The 16,537-nt window shown below is 36.3% G+C and overlaps 1 protein-coding gene across 2 annotated transcripts in view; it reads right to left on the reverse strand.

The window, feature by feature from the left end:
• Positions 1-4,601: 4,601 nt before the first annotated feature.
• LOC103072365 (serum paraoxonase/arylesterase 2) overlaps positions 4,602-16,537 on the reverse strand; it is a 26,349-nt gene continuing 14,413 nt past the window's right edge. Inside the window, exons 3-9 of one of the 2 annotated variants that reach the window (XM_007450656.1) lie at positions 15,453-15,508; positions 11,606-11,771; positions 10,944-11,070; positions 9,300-9,500; positions 6,645-6,726; positions 5,794-5,922; positions 4,602-5,220 (exon numbers count right to left, since the gene is read on the reverse strand). In XM_007450656.1, coding sequence (XP_007450718.1) covers positions 5,062-5,220; positions 5,794-5,922; positions 6,645-6,726; positions 9,300-9,500; positions 10,944-11,070; positions 11,606-11,771; positions 15,453-15,508 — 920 coding nt within the window. In that variant the 3' untranslated portion in view covers positions 4,602-5,061. The remainder of the gene's footprint in view (positions 5,221-5,793; positions 5,923-6,644; positions 6,727-9,299; positions 9,501-10,943; positions 11,071-11,605; positions 11,772-15,452; positions 15,509-16,537) is intronic. The other variant, XM_007450657.1, reaches the window with a different exon arrangement.

Below are 16,537 nucleotides of genomic sequence, written 5' to 3' on the forward strand. Positions count from 1 at the left end.
ATGAAGCAGAAGAGAGAAGGGATAATTGAAAAAGTGAAATGCTAAGGACAGCTGGAGGACACCTTCTCCACTTTAACAGTAGAGATAGGAGGAGATGGGTGTAGCTATAGTGAGAGGTGTAGATTTGGTGGGGAAATGTGAGGGAACCCATGTCTGGTTGCTTCCACTTTCTGAATGAATTATGAGGCAAGGCCTTCAAGCCGAAGTGTGAGTAGATGAGGGATGGTGGGAAGTTTGAGGAAAAGGAGGAGGTATAAAATTATTAACTTAAAAGGAGAAAAGCTAATCTGCTAAAGAAATTGAGGATTGCTTGACATTTTGAGTACCAATTGTGAGCTTTGACATTCATTCAAGAGAAAGCATTCAGCTGTTTTGCGATTTTCCCAAATAACATATAGCTGCTCAGGTGCATGTGTGAAGTAAAGAAATGGTTTGAGTTTTGCCCCACAAGACATTAGAAGAGAAGTACAAAGGGGTTGAGAGTATATTCAAGGAAATGATTAAAGGATGGGAGCTAGATTGGACAAGGAGAGATGTTATGCAGAGTGGGGACAGTTGGAAGGGGAGAAAGTTCTGAGGCAGGCGTTGTCAATGGATTTGAGGTTGGAACAATTTCAAAAATTTTAGAACAATAGCACTACCTGAGCAAATGACTTGGAAATGCAGGAGGTGGTTGTTGGAGAGTCTGAGACTCGAAATAAAGGTTTTACAGTGAGAAAGTTTCTGATACAGAATATGGCCATGGGAGTGGATAGCTGAGGTAGTGGAAGAAAAGGGTATTGGGAGTGAAGAATCAAGGCACTAAGAAGGTATGAGTTGGAGGATTTATCCATGTAGAGTTTTAAATCACTGGGAAAGAAAATGGGATAGAGACTTTCTGTTTTATTAGATCATTGTACTAATTTCCTACAAAATAAATATTATCCTGATTTTGGAGATAGAAATTAAGGTAGAAATCTGTAAAAAGGTAAGGAATGGCTCTCTATAAACCGATAGAAAATAATTTCCAGAAAGAAAAAGAGAGAGAATGTAGAAGAGGGAGAAAGGGAGTTCAATAACAGAGAATTTTTTAAGAAATAGAATATACTGCCTATCGATATTAATGCTAGAAATAGTAGAAGTAAAATCACCATTTGCAACTCCAATATAATAATAATTGGGCAAGGATCATTAATGGGTGCTAAAACCAAACAGATGAAAAGTTTTAGGGAGCAGAATATTCACTTGGATCTATAAAAAGAGAGGAAAAATTAACCCTGTTGATCTGGTGATCACCAGCTTAATCGGTTACTCAGATTTAGCATCACAAAGAGTGGAACAACCTGTGTTTATGTTCTGATGCAATGCAATGTGAGGTACATGTCACTTATTAGTATTCTTGTCAAAATTGTTTAACCTGAATCTAATCAAGCCTCAAGGAACTTCTAATTTACAGGAAAGCGCTACTGAATTAAGGACTCCAGGAAGAAATAAATTCAGAATGTAAGTTATTCCAGAAGATATCTTGCTTGCACTGAAAAAAAAGTGTCATGAAAAACAATAAACAAGGATAGAAAGGCTGTTTTACATTAAAAAGGATTTTTTTATAAGACATGAGTAAATGTGAATTATGATTCTTGATTGGATCTTGGATTGGGGGTGGGGTGGGAGATGGGAGGGTTAGCAACTATTAAAGGAATTTGGAGACCACTGAGAACATTTGAATCTGGATCAGGTATTAGATGGCACCACTGATGCTGGTGGGTGTTATAATAACATTGTGGTTATGTAGAAGAATGCCCTCATATTTAGAAGATGCAAGCTGAAGTATGCAGAGGTGCAGTTTTATGATATCTCCAACTTACTTTCAAATGGTGCAGAAAAATAAAAGCATCTTTACTTGGAAAGGTAAAGCAGAAGTGGCAAAATGGTAACTGGTGATTGGTGAATACAAGTGAAGGGTATATAGGCAGTCACTGAACTACCCTTTCAATTTTTCTCTAGGTTTAAACATGTCAAAAGTGGTGTGGGTGGGGAAATGAGGTTTCTCTAAATTATTCTCTAATTTTTTAAATTAATTTTATTTATTTTATTTTTGGCTGTGTTGGGTCTTCGTTGCTGCGTGGGCTTTCTCTAGTTGCAGCGAGCAGGGGCTACTCTTCATTGCGGTGCGCGGGCTTCTCACTGCGGTGGCTTCCCTTGTTGTGGAGCACGGGCTCTGGGAGCACGGGCTTCAGCAGTTGTGGCTTGGGGGCTCTAGAGCGCAGGCTCAGTAGTTGTGGCGCACGGGCTTAGTTGCTCCGCGGCACGTGGGATCTTCCGGAACCAGGGCTTGAACCCGTGTCTCCTGCATTGGCAGGCGGATTCTTAACCACTGCGCCACCAGGGAAGCCCTAACTTATTCTCTAATTATATTTCTATGTTTAGTTCCTTCTAATCACCCTATCTGCCTATCTGTCCGTCTATCTATCGTCTATCATCTATTTTCTCATTTGTTGAATCTCCTACTAGAATATAGGCATTGTATCTGGTTCATTGTTATATATTAATACCAAGCTCAGGGCTGGTTACAGAAAAGTCATTCAGTATATTAAAAACTTTTTAAAGTGAACTGAAAGTTATTCTTTGCAATTATAAAAATTAGACTAGGCTCTTTTTCCTTCTTCTCTGCCTTCCGCTTTATGGAATAAAAATCTCGAAAACCAGAGCAGAAAGCTAATAGAGCACTACTGGGATTCTTCCAGCCCTCCTCTCACACCCAGAAATGTTTTGTAGAAAGCCGAGGGAGTAAGGAAAACTACAGGTGGCCAGAGAAAGGAGGATGTGGGTGGTGTGCTGGTAGGTGCTGTTAATTCTTCATTGTTTTGCCAAGTAAATATTCATCAGCCTAGATAAGCTGTGTCTCCAAGAGAGCATTCAAACTGAGCAAATCTGGTCCAGAAGAAGGATCAGCCTTAGATTAGTTGTCAATAATAATTAATCCATACACAAAATGAGAAAAAGAAATAGTATAGCTTATATTTAATTTTCCTTGCTCCCCGTATTAGGTATCCATGTTCACATTCAGCTGTTGTAAAAGAGCTGAGGTTTTGTTTAAAAAAAAAAAAAAAGATACTTATTGTCACTTAACAGGATCTCAAATTTAAAAGAATTAAAATATACACACACACCCCCACCTGAGACCTAAATCCACCTAGTGGTGGCCTATCCCAATTGCAGTTTCAGTCCTTTTGAATGATTTGACCTCTTAATAACCAACCAAATTGTTAAACTCAGTGTATGATCCCAGTAAGATCACCATAAATAGGTGCACAATATACTTATGAATCCCTCATGGCCCATAGAGGCCAAAAACCAGAGTTTAATTTTTTTAAACTTTTTTTAAATTCTAAGATAAATAATAAATGTGCCTATTAACTTTTATTTACTTTTGTCCAAATAAAATTTCTAATAAATACAATGGAAAAAAGTCTATCTTATGCCTACTGTATTCTGGTACTTTTCGTGAATGTAGCTTTTTACATAGGCATTGCTCATAGTCTAAAATCTAAAACATATGCTTCTTGGTTTTGGATCCCTAATGAATAATATTTAATATTGCTTTATTCACCTGTGACTTAATGTTTTCTCCATGAATAATGCAAATGATTATTTTAGCATGAAATACATCCAATATATAGTAACAGACTATTTAAAAATGTAAATAAGAACATAGGCCAAATGGACAGGGGCCAAGATTAAGAATACTTATGCAATTTACATTTAAGTCTTTAAATGATCCATCAAAAAGCAGAACTCAAGTTGATAACTATAAAAACAGAAGAAACTATATATTAGGAAGAAGAGTAAATAACGAGATCCTCATTAGTTCTATGGCAGAAGCATCATGCAGTGGATAATGGTACAGCCTCTGACATCAGAAATAGATTGAGAGTCACCCCTTAGCAGGTGTGACCTGGAACATCTGTGAAATGTTAACAGTGATATAATATCAATACGTACTCCCTCAGGGCTGTAATTAGGATTAAATGAGATAATGAATGTACCATTTTTAATGCATTGTCTTTCACTTTATAAGTAACTGACAAATATTTTGATTATAATGATGCTAAAGATGGAGAGTATGAGAAGTGAAGTGCTTTGATAAGTTATAATGGAAAAAGACACATGAAAGTCTCTCTTCAGGGTTTAAGATGAATTTACAGGAGGTACAGTGAGTGGAAAGAACGCTTCTCTATGAGGCAGACCCTGATCCTGACATTGCTGGGATTAACCATGTGGGCCTGGATAGCTGACTTCATCTCACCTGATGAAGTTCACGGCTGTGTTCAATAAGGAGGTGGCATGATTGACCTTGCAGCTCCAACCTGTTATCTCCTCTGTGTATGCAAGTTGGGCTCCCATTAAGAAATAGAGCTGATGGAATACTCCATATTAATTGAGAATTCCAGTTGCCATATTTAGTTATTCTTTGTTTTATTTTATTCAAATAGTTTAGTTTTTCAGCTGAGAAAAATTAGTATTGCCATGCCTGCACATCCCAAGGAAACCCCACAAAGAAGTGGCCACTTTCTCATTCCCCCGCTGAGGATATGCCTTGAGAATTAAGCACAGACAAAACATGGATTTTAGTTAGTCTTTAATATAACTCCAACTCTTTAATAGTAAACAAAGACGTAAGTACAAAACATCAAAACATGTTACCTATCAGTAGTTCTGAGTCACAGTGGTCACACTGGTGGAGCTGAGGTCACTTACATTTTAAGGAAATATAATCTACCCTGTTTCAGTGGAATTCATGCTCTGGCAGTTGGAAAGCAGGCTTATTTTATGCAAAGTGTATTCACTTTACCGAAAGCAGCTTTCTTCTCTCACCTTTACTTGGCAATTTTAAAAACTGTTCACTTTCCTTTTGCGTTAAAAGTGCTATGTGAACTGAAGAGGGGCTTTCATTACTGAAATAAATTTACTATACATGTCATACATTTCTGGGTCAACGTTGCTGGTTAAACTCCCCCAGAATTAGCAATTCATAGAAAATTGTTAAGAGAAGATAGCATGCCTGCATAGCAAAAGGACCATTTAGAGTTGACAATACAGGGCTCTGTGGTATAAAGTGCCTATAAGCAGCTTCCTATCGTACACCGAGGCCACAGAACTTCCCTGGAGAACAGACCCATTGTTGGCATAAACTGTAGTCACTGTAGGCTTCTCAGATAGAATATTCTGGATGCGGAGAACCTATTCAGGAGATACAAACGATTAATATAGAACCACCATCCACCCATGTCACTCAGTCACCAATAATCTTCCACAAAGACCCAATGATTAAGAGGACATGCTGTTGAAAATAGCAGTTACCAATTTTTTTAATGTTTAAATTACTTTGTTAAACCTTCTAAGAAAGTACTTTCTTAAACCATCTAGTTATTGCATGCCAACACAGGATTGAGTGTTATTATAGTAATTGAGCATTAATAGAAATACTTCCACACTAATGTGCCTACTTTCTCACTACTTTAGCACGAACAAAAGTAGTGACATGTGGAGAGCTGACAATAAGCCAGGTATTTAAAAAATTGCCAGTATACCACACAAGGAGGGCACATATCTTTATAAAGAGGTCTTTTGACTAGTTTCCACCATAATTTAATACATCAAAAGACTACCTTTCTAAAAGTATTTGAACAATGTGAAATTCTGCCAATTATTGGCTTAAAGCAATTACAAAACCAACCACCACATAAGTTTATTGTATTATTAGTTTAAAATGACTTGAATAATTAAGATTGAAAAACTAAAAAATATAAACACCTCTGATGAGGGAGGATTGTTCGGGTCATAAACGAAGAGCTTCTGGCCATTAGGATGACAGCCCACCAAGATGTCCCCCGAGGAAGGATCAATAGATAAATTATCCACCAGTGTATCCAACTTGAGTACCTTCCAAATGAAAAAATGTCAATATCTAAATGCCATGAGAAATTTGATTAAATAATTTAGGGCTAAACTTTCTTGCCCCTATGCATATGGGGAAATTTCACCCATCTCCTGCTTCCACCCTTTAACACCAATATTGCTTAAAATAAATTTAATACACTGGTTTAGAGTCACTTTTCATTTTTTCTAAAATTAAGAAAGCTGGGGCAATAATCAATCTCTCTAAAAAATGAATTCCTTTCCCCTTAAAAGATGCACAGTGATCAGTTAGCTCAAAGAATTCATTCAAAGCAAAATAGGAAATTCTTAATCAATCTAAAATATGTGTTGTCAAGCAGGAAGAAAATAATAATGGTGTGGAACCCAATTTCTACCTTCATTTATTATTGAAAGAACTGACAACTTGTATAAATCTTCATTTCAGAATTCATCTATTAGTCTTTTCAATTGTGAAAATTCTTATTGGAATTCATCAGGTGCCATCAGTACTTCATGGAATGGGCTCTAAATCTGATGCAAATATCCCTCCCAACACACTGCTGCATGTAATCAGTCAGTTCTTGTGATTGTGGGGAAACAAGAGACTTGGCCAGTTACAGAGAGGAAGCAGTGAAAAACCCAGAATAGCAACACTGGCTATTCTGTTCTAAGTGAGGAATTGTTATAGTATAACTATGTAATTTCAAGATTAATGTCTACTTTAGATATAGAAAGAAATATTTTACCTTCAATTGAGTTAAATTCATATTAGGGTGTTTTTCCAAAACATGAATTTCATGAGCCAATATATCAGCAACATAGATGTACCTTTGTAGGAAGGACATACTGGTTAGAGCCCCAGGCTAATATAAAGCTTCATTAACACAGTATGACGAATAAGTCTTAATAACCTGCCAGGAAGTTAATCAATGATGGGATCTCAAGGAATGCTCATAAAGGTCAATTTTTATTTAAAAAGTAAGCTTTCAAAATCAATTCAGTGTTACTACAACAATCACGGAACTGTTAAATTATTTTTCAAAAAGTTTGTAAGGAAAAATAATATAGGACATCATTTAAAATATAAAGTCTGTGATATTTACCACTGAAAGGACAGTAAAACAAATATTTGGTTTCAAAAAAAAAGCTTTTACATTCTACAATATAATTTGATATTTCAAGGGATCATTTACATGTAGAAACATATGGTATAAAACAGAACACATTTTATTAGAATATTAATACTTAATATTTAATAAATATTTATTAACATCGAGAAATGTAAGAGTTAGAAATAAATATCTATTCAGAACAGTCTGTCTGTATCTAAGGAGGGTGAATTAATGGACTGCTTCACGGTAATTTTTCCATTGAATTGCCTGTTCCATGGCAACTGTTCTATTGAGCAATTATAGTGTGTAAAGCCATGAACTCAGTATTGTGACAGATATAAACATGAAGAAGACACAGCCTTTTCTCCTGAAAAGTTTGTAGTGTGTTGGGGGTGATCAGATGGTTTAGACACATTAAACAAATAATACAGCATGATTGGTACCATAAGACATATTTCAGGTCTGGAAACTGAAGAAATCTCTAACTCCTAAAAAAACAGAAGGGCTTACAAAGGAAGGGGCATCTGCAGTGGACATGGAAAGAGAGACTGGATTTGAGGATATGAGGACAAAGCATCTTTTAGGCAAAAGAAAACATGTGAACAAAGGCACAGGGGCAAGAATAAGAGAGGCAGTTTTGCAAAATAATGAGTTCTTGTCTAAAGCATAGTAAGTGTGGAAACAGTAGAAGAGGGAGGTTGGAACTAGCTTATTAAAGAAAGTCCAACCCATTAGTCTGCCTTGATTTGATAAGCAACTGGGGTCCACTGAATCTCTGGAATAACAGAGTGGCATGATAACAAATGGTCAGTTCAACAATTACTAACCATGTGCTTTGTGACTGGCTGTGCTCAGTATGAGGATTCAAAGATGAAGCAGACTGAGGTCCCTCTTTTGGAGATCTTGAAAGGGCAGGGGAATATAAAAGACAAAGTTGGCAACAGTGCGAAAAATGGAAGTGGACTGAAAACAAGTGGGAAGAAAGTGTAATACTCCAGCCAGAGAGGGTGAGAACCTGAACCAAGCAGGTGTCAGTGGGAAGGAAGAGGGGGTGAGGGTCAGGGACAGAAGCACAGATAGAACCAGTGTGACCTGCTCAATGGCTGAATAGGAATGGTGAGAGACATGGAGTTAAAGCTGGATGCCCTATTGTTATTATTTTTAGCTTGGGTGACTGGAAAGTTTGACTCTCATAACTGAAAGATGAGAGTTGAGGAGAAAAACAGATTTGGTGGGAGAGGTTGGATTGGGTCAGTTATAGACAATTTAAATTAAGTGATTCTCTATTCATTTTTCTGTAATCAATAAGAAAGAAGAAATTGTCATGAAAATAGACATTTAGTTGTCACAGAATGCCAGATTTATTTCATGTTATATTTGTAGTAGTTTAAATTGTTCAGTGTGCTAAGGTAGTAAAAGGGAAAGTTAAGAAAGACTTTAATATCCTTCCTATAGGTTACAGTTGGACATATAAAAATAGTGAGATAATTTGGGGGGGGGCAATTTGGCAGTATCTATTAAAGTTAACATTTAAAAGGAGCACCCTTTAAGTGAGCAGTTCTATTTTGAGGGGTTCTACAGAAACACTTGTACAAACGTGCAAAGAGGAGGCGCTCATAGCCCCACATTTAGCCAGTGCCCAGTGGGCATCTGAACCTAGGTCTATATGACTCCAAAATCTGAAGATTTAATCACTATGCTGTATGTAATTCTCCCTTCGGGGGTTTTTCCTTAAAAATATTTGGATAAGTTTCAGTGGTAAATGAGAAATAAAAAATGGTTTTTATACAGAAAAAAAAAACCCCTACATATCCATTTATAGAGAATTGGTTAAATTAGTTTACAATCATCCTGAAAATGGAATAATATGCAGCCAATAAAACAATGATATATTTATTTAAAAGGAAAACACCTACCTAATACTTTAATATGTATATATAAATATGAACACATTTTATAAAAATTTACATTTATAAAATTAAATTCTACAAGGATATATACCAAATTTATATACTGTATATAAATATATATTTATATATTACATGTAAATATATAGTACATATATGTATATATTTTATATAAAACATCTATTTAATAATATATTACATATATGTATTCTATATTGTAGTATTATAGTAACATTTGTAAATATTATATATAATATATTTATCATAGACCAAAAATATCAAGTAAGCTATTTCTACATTGGAAAAAAAAAAAGCAAAGTAAAGAATTTGGCCCAGCACCATGACTGAGAAGAAATGAAAATACTTCTATAAGAGACCATACTTTTTATCAGGTGAGATATTGATCCCATTTGCTGAATCAAATCCTTCCGCTACCACTTTAACTTCATTTGGACTGTAGTAAACGACATTTGTCCAGTGTAAGTTCAAATATGTTTCCAAATACTTTAAGAAAGGATCAGAGAAATAGTGGTCATTGGTAGCATAGAAATGTGCTGGTCCAACAGCTATGATATCATTCACACTGGAAGAGAAAAATAACATGTGAGAGAATATAAAAAGCCAGTTGGTCTCAGTATTAAAGATTAAGTCTCCAGAAGGTTTACATAATATGTGCTTTAAATTTTTGGTGAGAGGTTTCCCAGGAAAAACTCAGCTAAAATCACATGGCTATAGTCATATGTAATCTAATATCATTTGCTGGAGAACAATTTTTTATGGTACCAGGTAATTTGAAGACAGGTCATTTAGCAATTATGGCAGGTTATTATAAAAGGAATAAGAACTTGGTGCCAACAGAGTGTGTTTTTTGACAGCAAGAAATGTAGGGTTTAACAACAATACGAAAAGACAGAGCTGTCCAAGGGAGAGAGCTCGGTGGAGCCTCATTGGCTGGTGAGCTGATTGGGCTGTCAATAACATTTACGTAGCTTCCATATTCTCAGTTGCTGGATTTTCCTGAGTTCCTTTGCTTAGTTATTAGTCAAAGTAAGGTTGACTGTTCAATTTCTACCTGACTCACAAAGCCGACCTGCCGAGAATGAACAGGCGCTCAGTAAACACTTGCGGAGAGATGAATGATGAAATTGCCATAGTGAAATGCTTCAGGTGAGAGATTTATATGCTAAAAACAATTACATTTTTAAAACCAATTAGGTAAGGGTGTTATTAAATTTAAATTCCAATTACCCTATGCAAAAATGTCTGAAAGAGCGGCTTTCTCCTTTGTTAAAGGAAAAACGGAGCTACAGGGAAGGTGGGTCCCCTCTCTGAAACAGCGCCCTAACGCAAAGGCTGCATGGATGGTACTTATGCTCCTGTTTATTATGAAGTGAATTTTTGGAAGAATGGTTGGCAGTTACACACTTAAGTCCTAGATAGGGAAGTAACAGAAATTAAAAATATTCATCAAGTTCAAACTTAAAAGATGCAGCTGAGCCGGGGAGGGGCACATAATTCTTTTTTAGTCACATTATCAACCAGCTCTATGTTCTTGAAATAGCAGTGACCCACTTCCAATTCTGCAGGGCCACTGGCCCACAGCTACCTTGTGAAAACAGTTCTTGTTAGTCCCATACTAAGCATACAAACTCCATATAAAGCAGACTACTTTTCCTTGGCAGGACAGGTGTTATTACTATTTGGATGATGAGTCATCTGAAATGGGAGGTGACAGAAGGAAAAATGGTGAGGTTTGTCTTCTACTCTCAAGATGTCCCTGAAGAGCAAATCCTCGGTAGTCCAGCATTTCCTTATTTCTCAAGGGAGCCCACATAGAACACTGATATCGACTTTCCCTGCTCTGCAAGGAAACTATGTATACACACATACACATATAAATACATGTATTTGTTTATGTGTGTATATATATGTGTATTTCAGCTCTTACAAAAGGTGAAAGGACCATCATAGGGAATATCTGAAAATGCTACAGATAAATCAGAGAATGAACAAAAGGACTAATTACCTTGGAAGAAGCTCAAGTTTGATTGTTTTTAGATGCAAAAGAGAATTTTCTTCCTCTTCAAATTTAAAAATTTCTACTGTATTCTTGAATTCTGGGTGGTTTACAACAAAGAGATAAACTGTGTTATCTAAAGAATTGAAAGAACAGAGTTAATTTACAAGACATAACCATAGGACCTCTGGGCAGACACTGACATTTAAATACCACAAGCAAGGAAAGGTTGAATGTATAAGCTGTTAGACGACCTAACAGATCATTCTTCTTCCCCGTCTTTCCCATCACTGTCTGTCTGGTGTTATTTCTGATCATTGGTCCCCTGACCTTTAAGAAAGAGTGTTTCCCACTCCATATACAGAATTCATGAATAATCTGTTAATAGTTTAATTCACAAATATAGCTCTTTTTAATGTAATGATAATAGATATTTGAAAAGGTTATGAAATCTAAACATTCTTTCAGGTGTTAACCGTTAGAAATTTCTAAATGTAGTATAACTTACTGCCAGCTGAAGAGGCAAATAATGGACTTATTTGTATGAAGAATACAGAAGTAATTCATGAGTTAATTGTTCTCTTACTACAGATATGATCCAAATCTATTTTCCACAGTCATTTGCTAACCATTGTAAGTTTTTTTAATGTTGGTAGCTCATCAGCTCTTACCGCTGTCTATGAAAGTGCTGATACCATGTGGATTAAATGAAGCCAAATTAAATCCACGGCTGATTCTTAATTCCAGTGCCCTTGGGTTTTCTTCTTTTAGATCCATCATTAGTATTCCTCCAGGCTTATCTGGTGCAAAACTGTGGAGGCCTGGACATTTTAGACCCTTTTTAAAACAGAGGAAAAAGTTAAATATAAAGGCTTAAGTATTTTTATAGACTAAAGTGGCAACTATATATATAAATAAATGATAGGGACTTTGGCTAAAGGTGGTGGCATAAACCTGCAAACACAAAGAGAGCAGAGAGGAAATATAAAAAAATAATAATTGGAAGCTGGGAGGCTGAAAGCTGAACAATAACCGATATTTCTGAGTTGAGGCAGAAGACTAAGGGTTTAGTCTCTTCAGAGGGTAACCAGAAGGTTGGTGGACTGGGAGATAACACAGAGTTGAGGGCGGGGATAAGCCACTATCTGACACACATTCATTCTCTCCCCATTGTAACATGAGGTGGGACTTTGTCTCATTTGTTCATGGCTAGACCCCAAGGTCTGGATCAGTGCTTGGCGTGTAGTCAGTCTGTCCTTTTCCTACTGATTCCAAATGTTGCTTTTATCGTGTACTAGATCCCTGTTTACATATTGGTCTGTTTGGACTCATGTCTAAATCCTGTGATAATATGCCACTTTTTAATTACTATAGCTTTATTTATAAGATACAATATGTATATATATATGGCAAGTCCTCACATCCCACACCACATTGCTTTACCTTTCCAAAATAGTCTTAAATATTTCTGCTCATTTATTTTTCTGAATAAATTTCAGAAATTAAGTTGCTGTTCAAATGGAACCTTATTATTACTGGTAGTAGTAGTAGTATTACATTTTCTATTTGTTTTTTCCTAGTGCATGGGAAAGCCATTGAGTTTTATATGTTCATTTTGAATACAACCATATCACTCAACTCTCCTATTAGGTCTAAGAGTCTGTTAGCTGAACCTCTTGGACTGTTTAAAAAACAGGTAATCACACTATCTGAAAATAATGTCAGTTTTGTCTTTTTTTTCTACCTCAAATTTCTTTTTCTTGTTTTCTTTGGTTATTAAGAACTCTAGTAGATTACTGATGGTTACAGTATTTTAGGGTATTTTCTTCCTTTTCTAAACATTAATGAGAAGGCAGTTAATGTTGCACCACTAAGAATGGTATTTGCTGTAGGTTTCTGGACGGTTTCCTTCTACTTCTAGTTTTTTTGGAGCTTTTAATCAGGAATGAGAGTTGAATTTCATTTAATGCTTTTTCAGCCCTCACTAAAATAATCGAGGTCTTTTCTCTTTTAAATCTTTCAAGTCATACTTTATGCAAATTTAAAAGAGTACCCAAAAAATCTCACTTTATGCACAAATTGTATTTAATAGAAATTTTCTCCAATTAAAAAATATCTATCAAAATTACACAACTTCAAGGCCCAACAAGTAGAATAAACTGCAATTATGCTATTGCTACATGGCAGTGCCAATTCAGTGGTTAATAATCTCTATTCTTTATTAATGTCCCATAAATGATAGGGTTTCAATGCTCAGGAAGCTCTACCAGGGATGTAATAACTCTCCATAGTTATTGTAATACTCCCTATCATTTTAACCTGTTTTTTTTCTCTTTTTCAAATTTTATTTTATTTCCACCTGTGGTAAAATATACATAACAGAGAATTTACCATTTTCACTATTTTTAAGTGTATAGTTCAGTAGTGGTAAGTACATTCACACTGTCATTTAAATCTTTTTTCTATTCTATGTCATCTAATTCCTCATTAAGTGTGATGTTAGTTTTGAGATGCCCCTCAAGTCTGTAACTGTGGAATAGGATGGGCTAATTGGCTACAATGCTTGGAAGAATAAACAAATGCCATGATGTAGAAAGTTATTCATTTAGAAAGGAGTGCATTCTGGGAAATATTAGAGACAATGCTGAGTAAATTTAAAAAAATCAGTAAAATGAGATTGTAAACAAATTTGAAAAAAAGAAAAGAAAAGTCATATAACCAAGGAAGGATAAGAGAAAAACAAGCAGAAGAAATTCTGTTGACTTGGCTACAAGATCACTGTGACTATATGAAGCCTCTCAGCTAAAATGGCTGTAGATTTATTGTGCTTGGAGGCCTCACCCCTCCTAATTCAGATTTATTCCTGTGGGGAGAAAATCTTGAAATAGGTGACTTCTGGATTATGCAAATCTCTGAAAACAGCTTCTCTGCAAAAAAAAAGCAACTGCCTTCTACTCTACTCTGGATATTTGCATTTTAGTGATGAATAATGTTGACTAGGAGTCTCAGTGTTTTTTCCTAAGAATATAAGATATGTGTGCAAGCATGTGCTTCTACACAAACCCAGAGTCCTCCTAGAAATGTCATTTTACTCACTGTGTGTAGGTAATTAACTAAAACTTTGTGTGTGTGTGTGTGTGTGTTACGCGGGCCTCTCACCGCTGTGGCCTCTCCCGCTGCGGAGCACAGGTTCCGGACGCGCAGGCTCAGCGGCCATGGTTCACGGGCCCAGCCGCTCCGCGGCATGTGAGATCCTCCCGGACCGGGGCACGAACCCGTGTCCCCTGCATCGGCCGGCGGACTCTCAACCACTGCGCCACCAGGGAAGCCCCTGAACTAAAACTTTTAAAGCCATAGTTTTAAAATTTAATATTGGGCTGGCCAAAAAGTTCGTTCAGGTTTCCGTAAGATGTGATAAAAACCCAAACAAACTTTTTGGCCAACCTATATAAATATCAATGTTTCTGCTAAAGTCTACAGTATTTCTTTTCTCCCTCTGTGGTAAACAACCAGCCACTCACAGCCTTTCATATAAAAACCATCAGGAACCTGAAGAGTGTTCTAACCCTCATTCTCATCTCAGCTGAGTTCTCTCACCTTTCTCATAAGTCTGACAACTATTTTATTAGTGTTGTGACTCTCTTCTGAAGCATCTCCAAGTTTTTCACATCTTTCCTGAGTCTCAGTGGCTGAAAATAATGGCTGCTGAGAGGGAACAGAATAACTACAGGCTGCCTTCAAAGTTGGATACTTCTTTCTCAAGAAAAACTGAATCCATGAAGATGCCAAGGTCCCTCACTTTGGCCCACGCCAGGGAGGAGACAGAGGTGGTCAGAACTTCCTCCTTGGCCCACATATACAATTTTCTAATTAGAATGCATATTGGTGTAGCCTAGCATCACTCAGGTCAATCAATTTTAAAGTCTTTGCAATGTATGCCTGAAAAGGTTGTTATTTTTCAGCTTATAAAAATTAAGGCAAAAGTGAAGGGTATAAATAAGCTCAGTCAATGACATTCCACTTACGTTAGGCTATTTGGGGAAAAAGAAAGAAAGCAAAAGCACTGGCCTTTGTCTAGGAAAGTTGGTATATTGTTTGAAAATAAATAATAACAGCAAGAATACTAGTTTCAAATTGAATATCTAATGGAAAGGTAGACGCTGTATTTAAAATAGCATAATGTAGTATCAAATATCCACAATAATGCCCCAAATATCCTTTTTAATAACAAACTTTTAGAACACAGATTGCATTGGAAGATTTTAGTGCGAGGCAGTGGGAACATAAAGAGTAATAAATCAATTGGCAAAGACTTTTTCATCCCTACATTCAGAGAAGCTGGAGGAAAATTTCCAAGATCCTGTTTGACCTGTCTTTTTTTTTCAGTAAATTTCCAAGGTCCTGTTTGACCTTTTTTTTTTTGAAAGTGAGGAACTTTAAAAACAAGTTACTGCTCTGAAGGCCTCATCAAACTCCCTTGTACCTCCTCCACTGAGACTGGGGAAGGAAGATACTCACCACACTAAAGAAAGCCAGACCATTGGGAAGTATGTCAATATCTTCAGAGCCGGCTTCTGTTAAGTTCAAGAAATAGATAAATGTCATGTTCGAATTCTGTGACTTGTTAGGTAGAGCTTTGTTTACTTTATCAGTATCTGTATCTTTCAGAATGGTTCCGATTTTTTCTTCCAAGGAACCACTCTCTTTAATAAACGTCAGTCTAAATCCTTTCCTGCAGTGAACTTCTGACTTTAAATGTTAGAGATTTTATGTCTACTCAAATCAAAGTCAAGTAATCACCACATTTCCAGCTATAATACCGAAAAAGTTGACATCTGTACACTCTTATGATAAACATCCAGATGTCTGTACAAAAGTAATTGACATCAGGGGAATATTACTTTCAGAATGAAGGGCTCATCTTCATTTAACCATGCAAATATTCTTGTCCCTTTCTCGGCTCACTCAATCGGAAGCAAACACAGACATTTCTCTCATTAACAGAGATAAAACACCTGGGATTATATAGTCCCTCTTTAAAAAACAATGCCTGCTTGTTCTCATAAGCAAAGAAAGCTTTCTGTTTAATCTTTAAAGTTAGGCTTTAAATTACAGAAAAAAAACTAGCAAAAGAAGATTAATGAAAAATACCATGCACCTAAGCCAGGTGAAACTTCTAACAGTGTCTCTGAAACAGGCTACAATTACTATTGATTGTTTATCGATTGTCTGCAGTACACTCCACACAGCACAGCAAATAATTAGACATAAGACCTTGCCAGTGGTCTCACTGTGTAAATTCCACAGACAGATAATATACCCAAACACAAGAAAAGAGGAATAAAAATGGCTTAGATTAAGCCTAATCATGACACATTCTTTGAGTCCACGAAATCCAACCTTCCACTTTAAGCCCTCTCCAAAGGATTTCTCCACGATTATTTCTAGGTTGTCAGAAACAAACAGCATCTATCCAGCTATATGGATTTTGATTCCTGAGTTTGCATTTGGCGGCCGCCTCCAGCTCCAAGTGGGCTGGCCATAGTGGAGAGGGCTCCATCATAGTGGAGAAAAGCAAAAAAAAAAAAAAAAAAAAAAAAAAC

This window comes from Lipotes vexillifer, unplaced genomic scaffold (assembly GCF_000442215.2).
Source record: "Lipotes vexillifer unplaced genomic scaffold, Lipotes_vexillifer_v1.1 scaffold172, whole genome shotgun sequence".
NCBI lineage: Eukaryota > Metazoa > Chordata > Mammalia > Artiodactyla > Lipotidae > Lipotes > Lipotes vexillifer.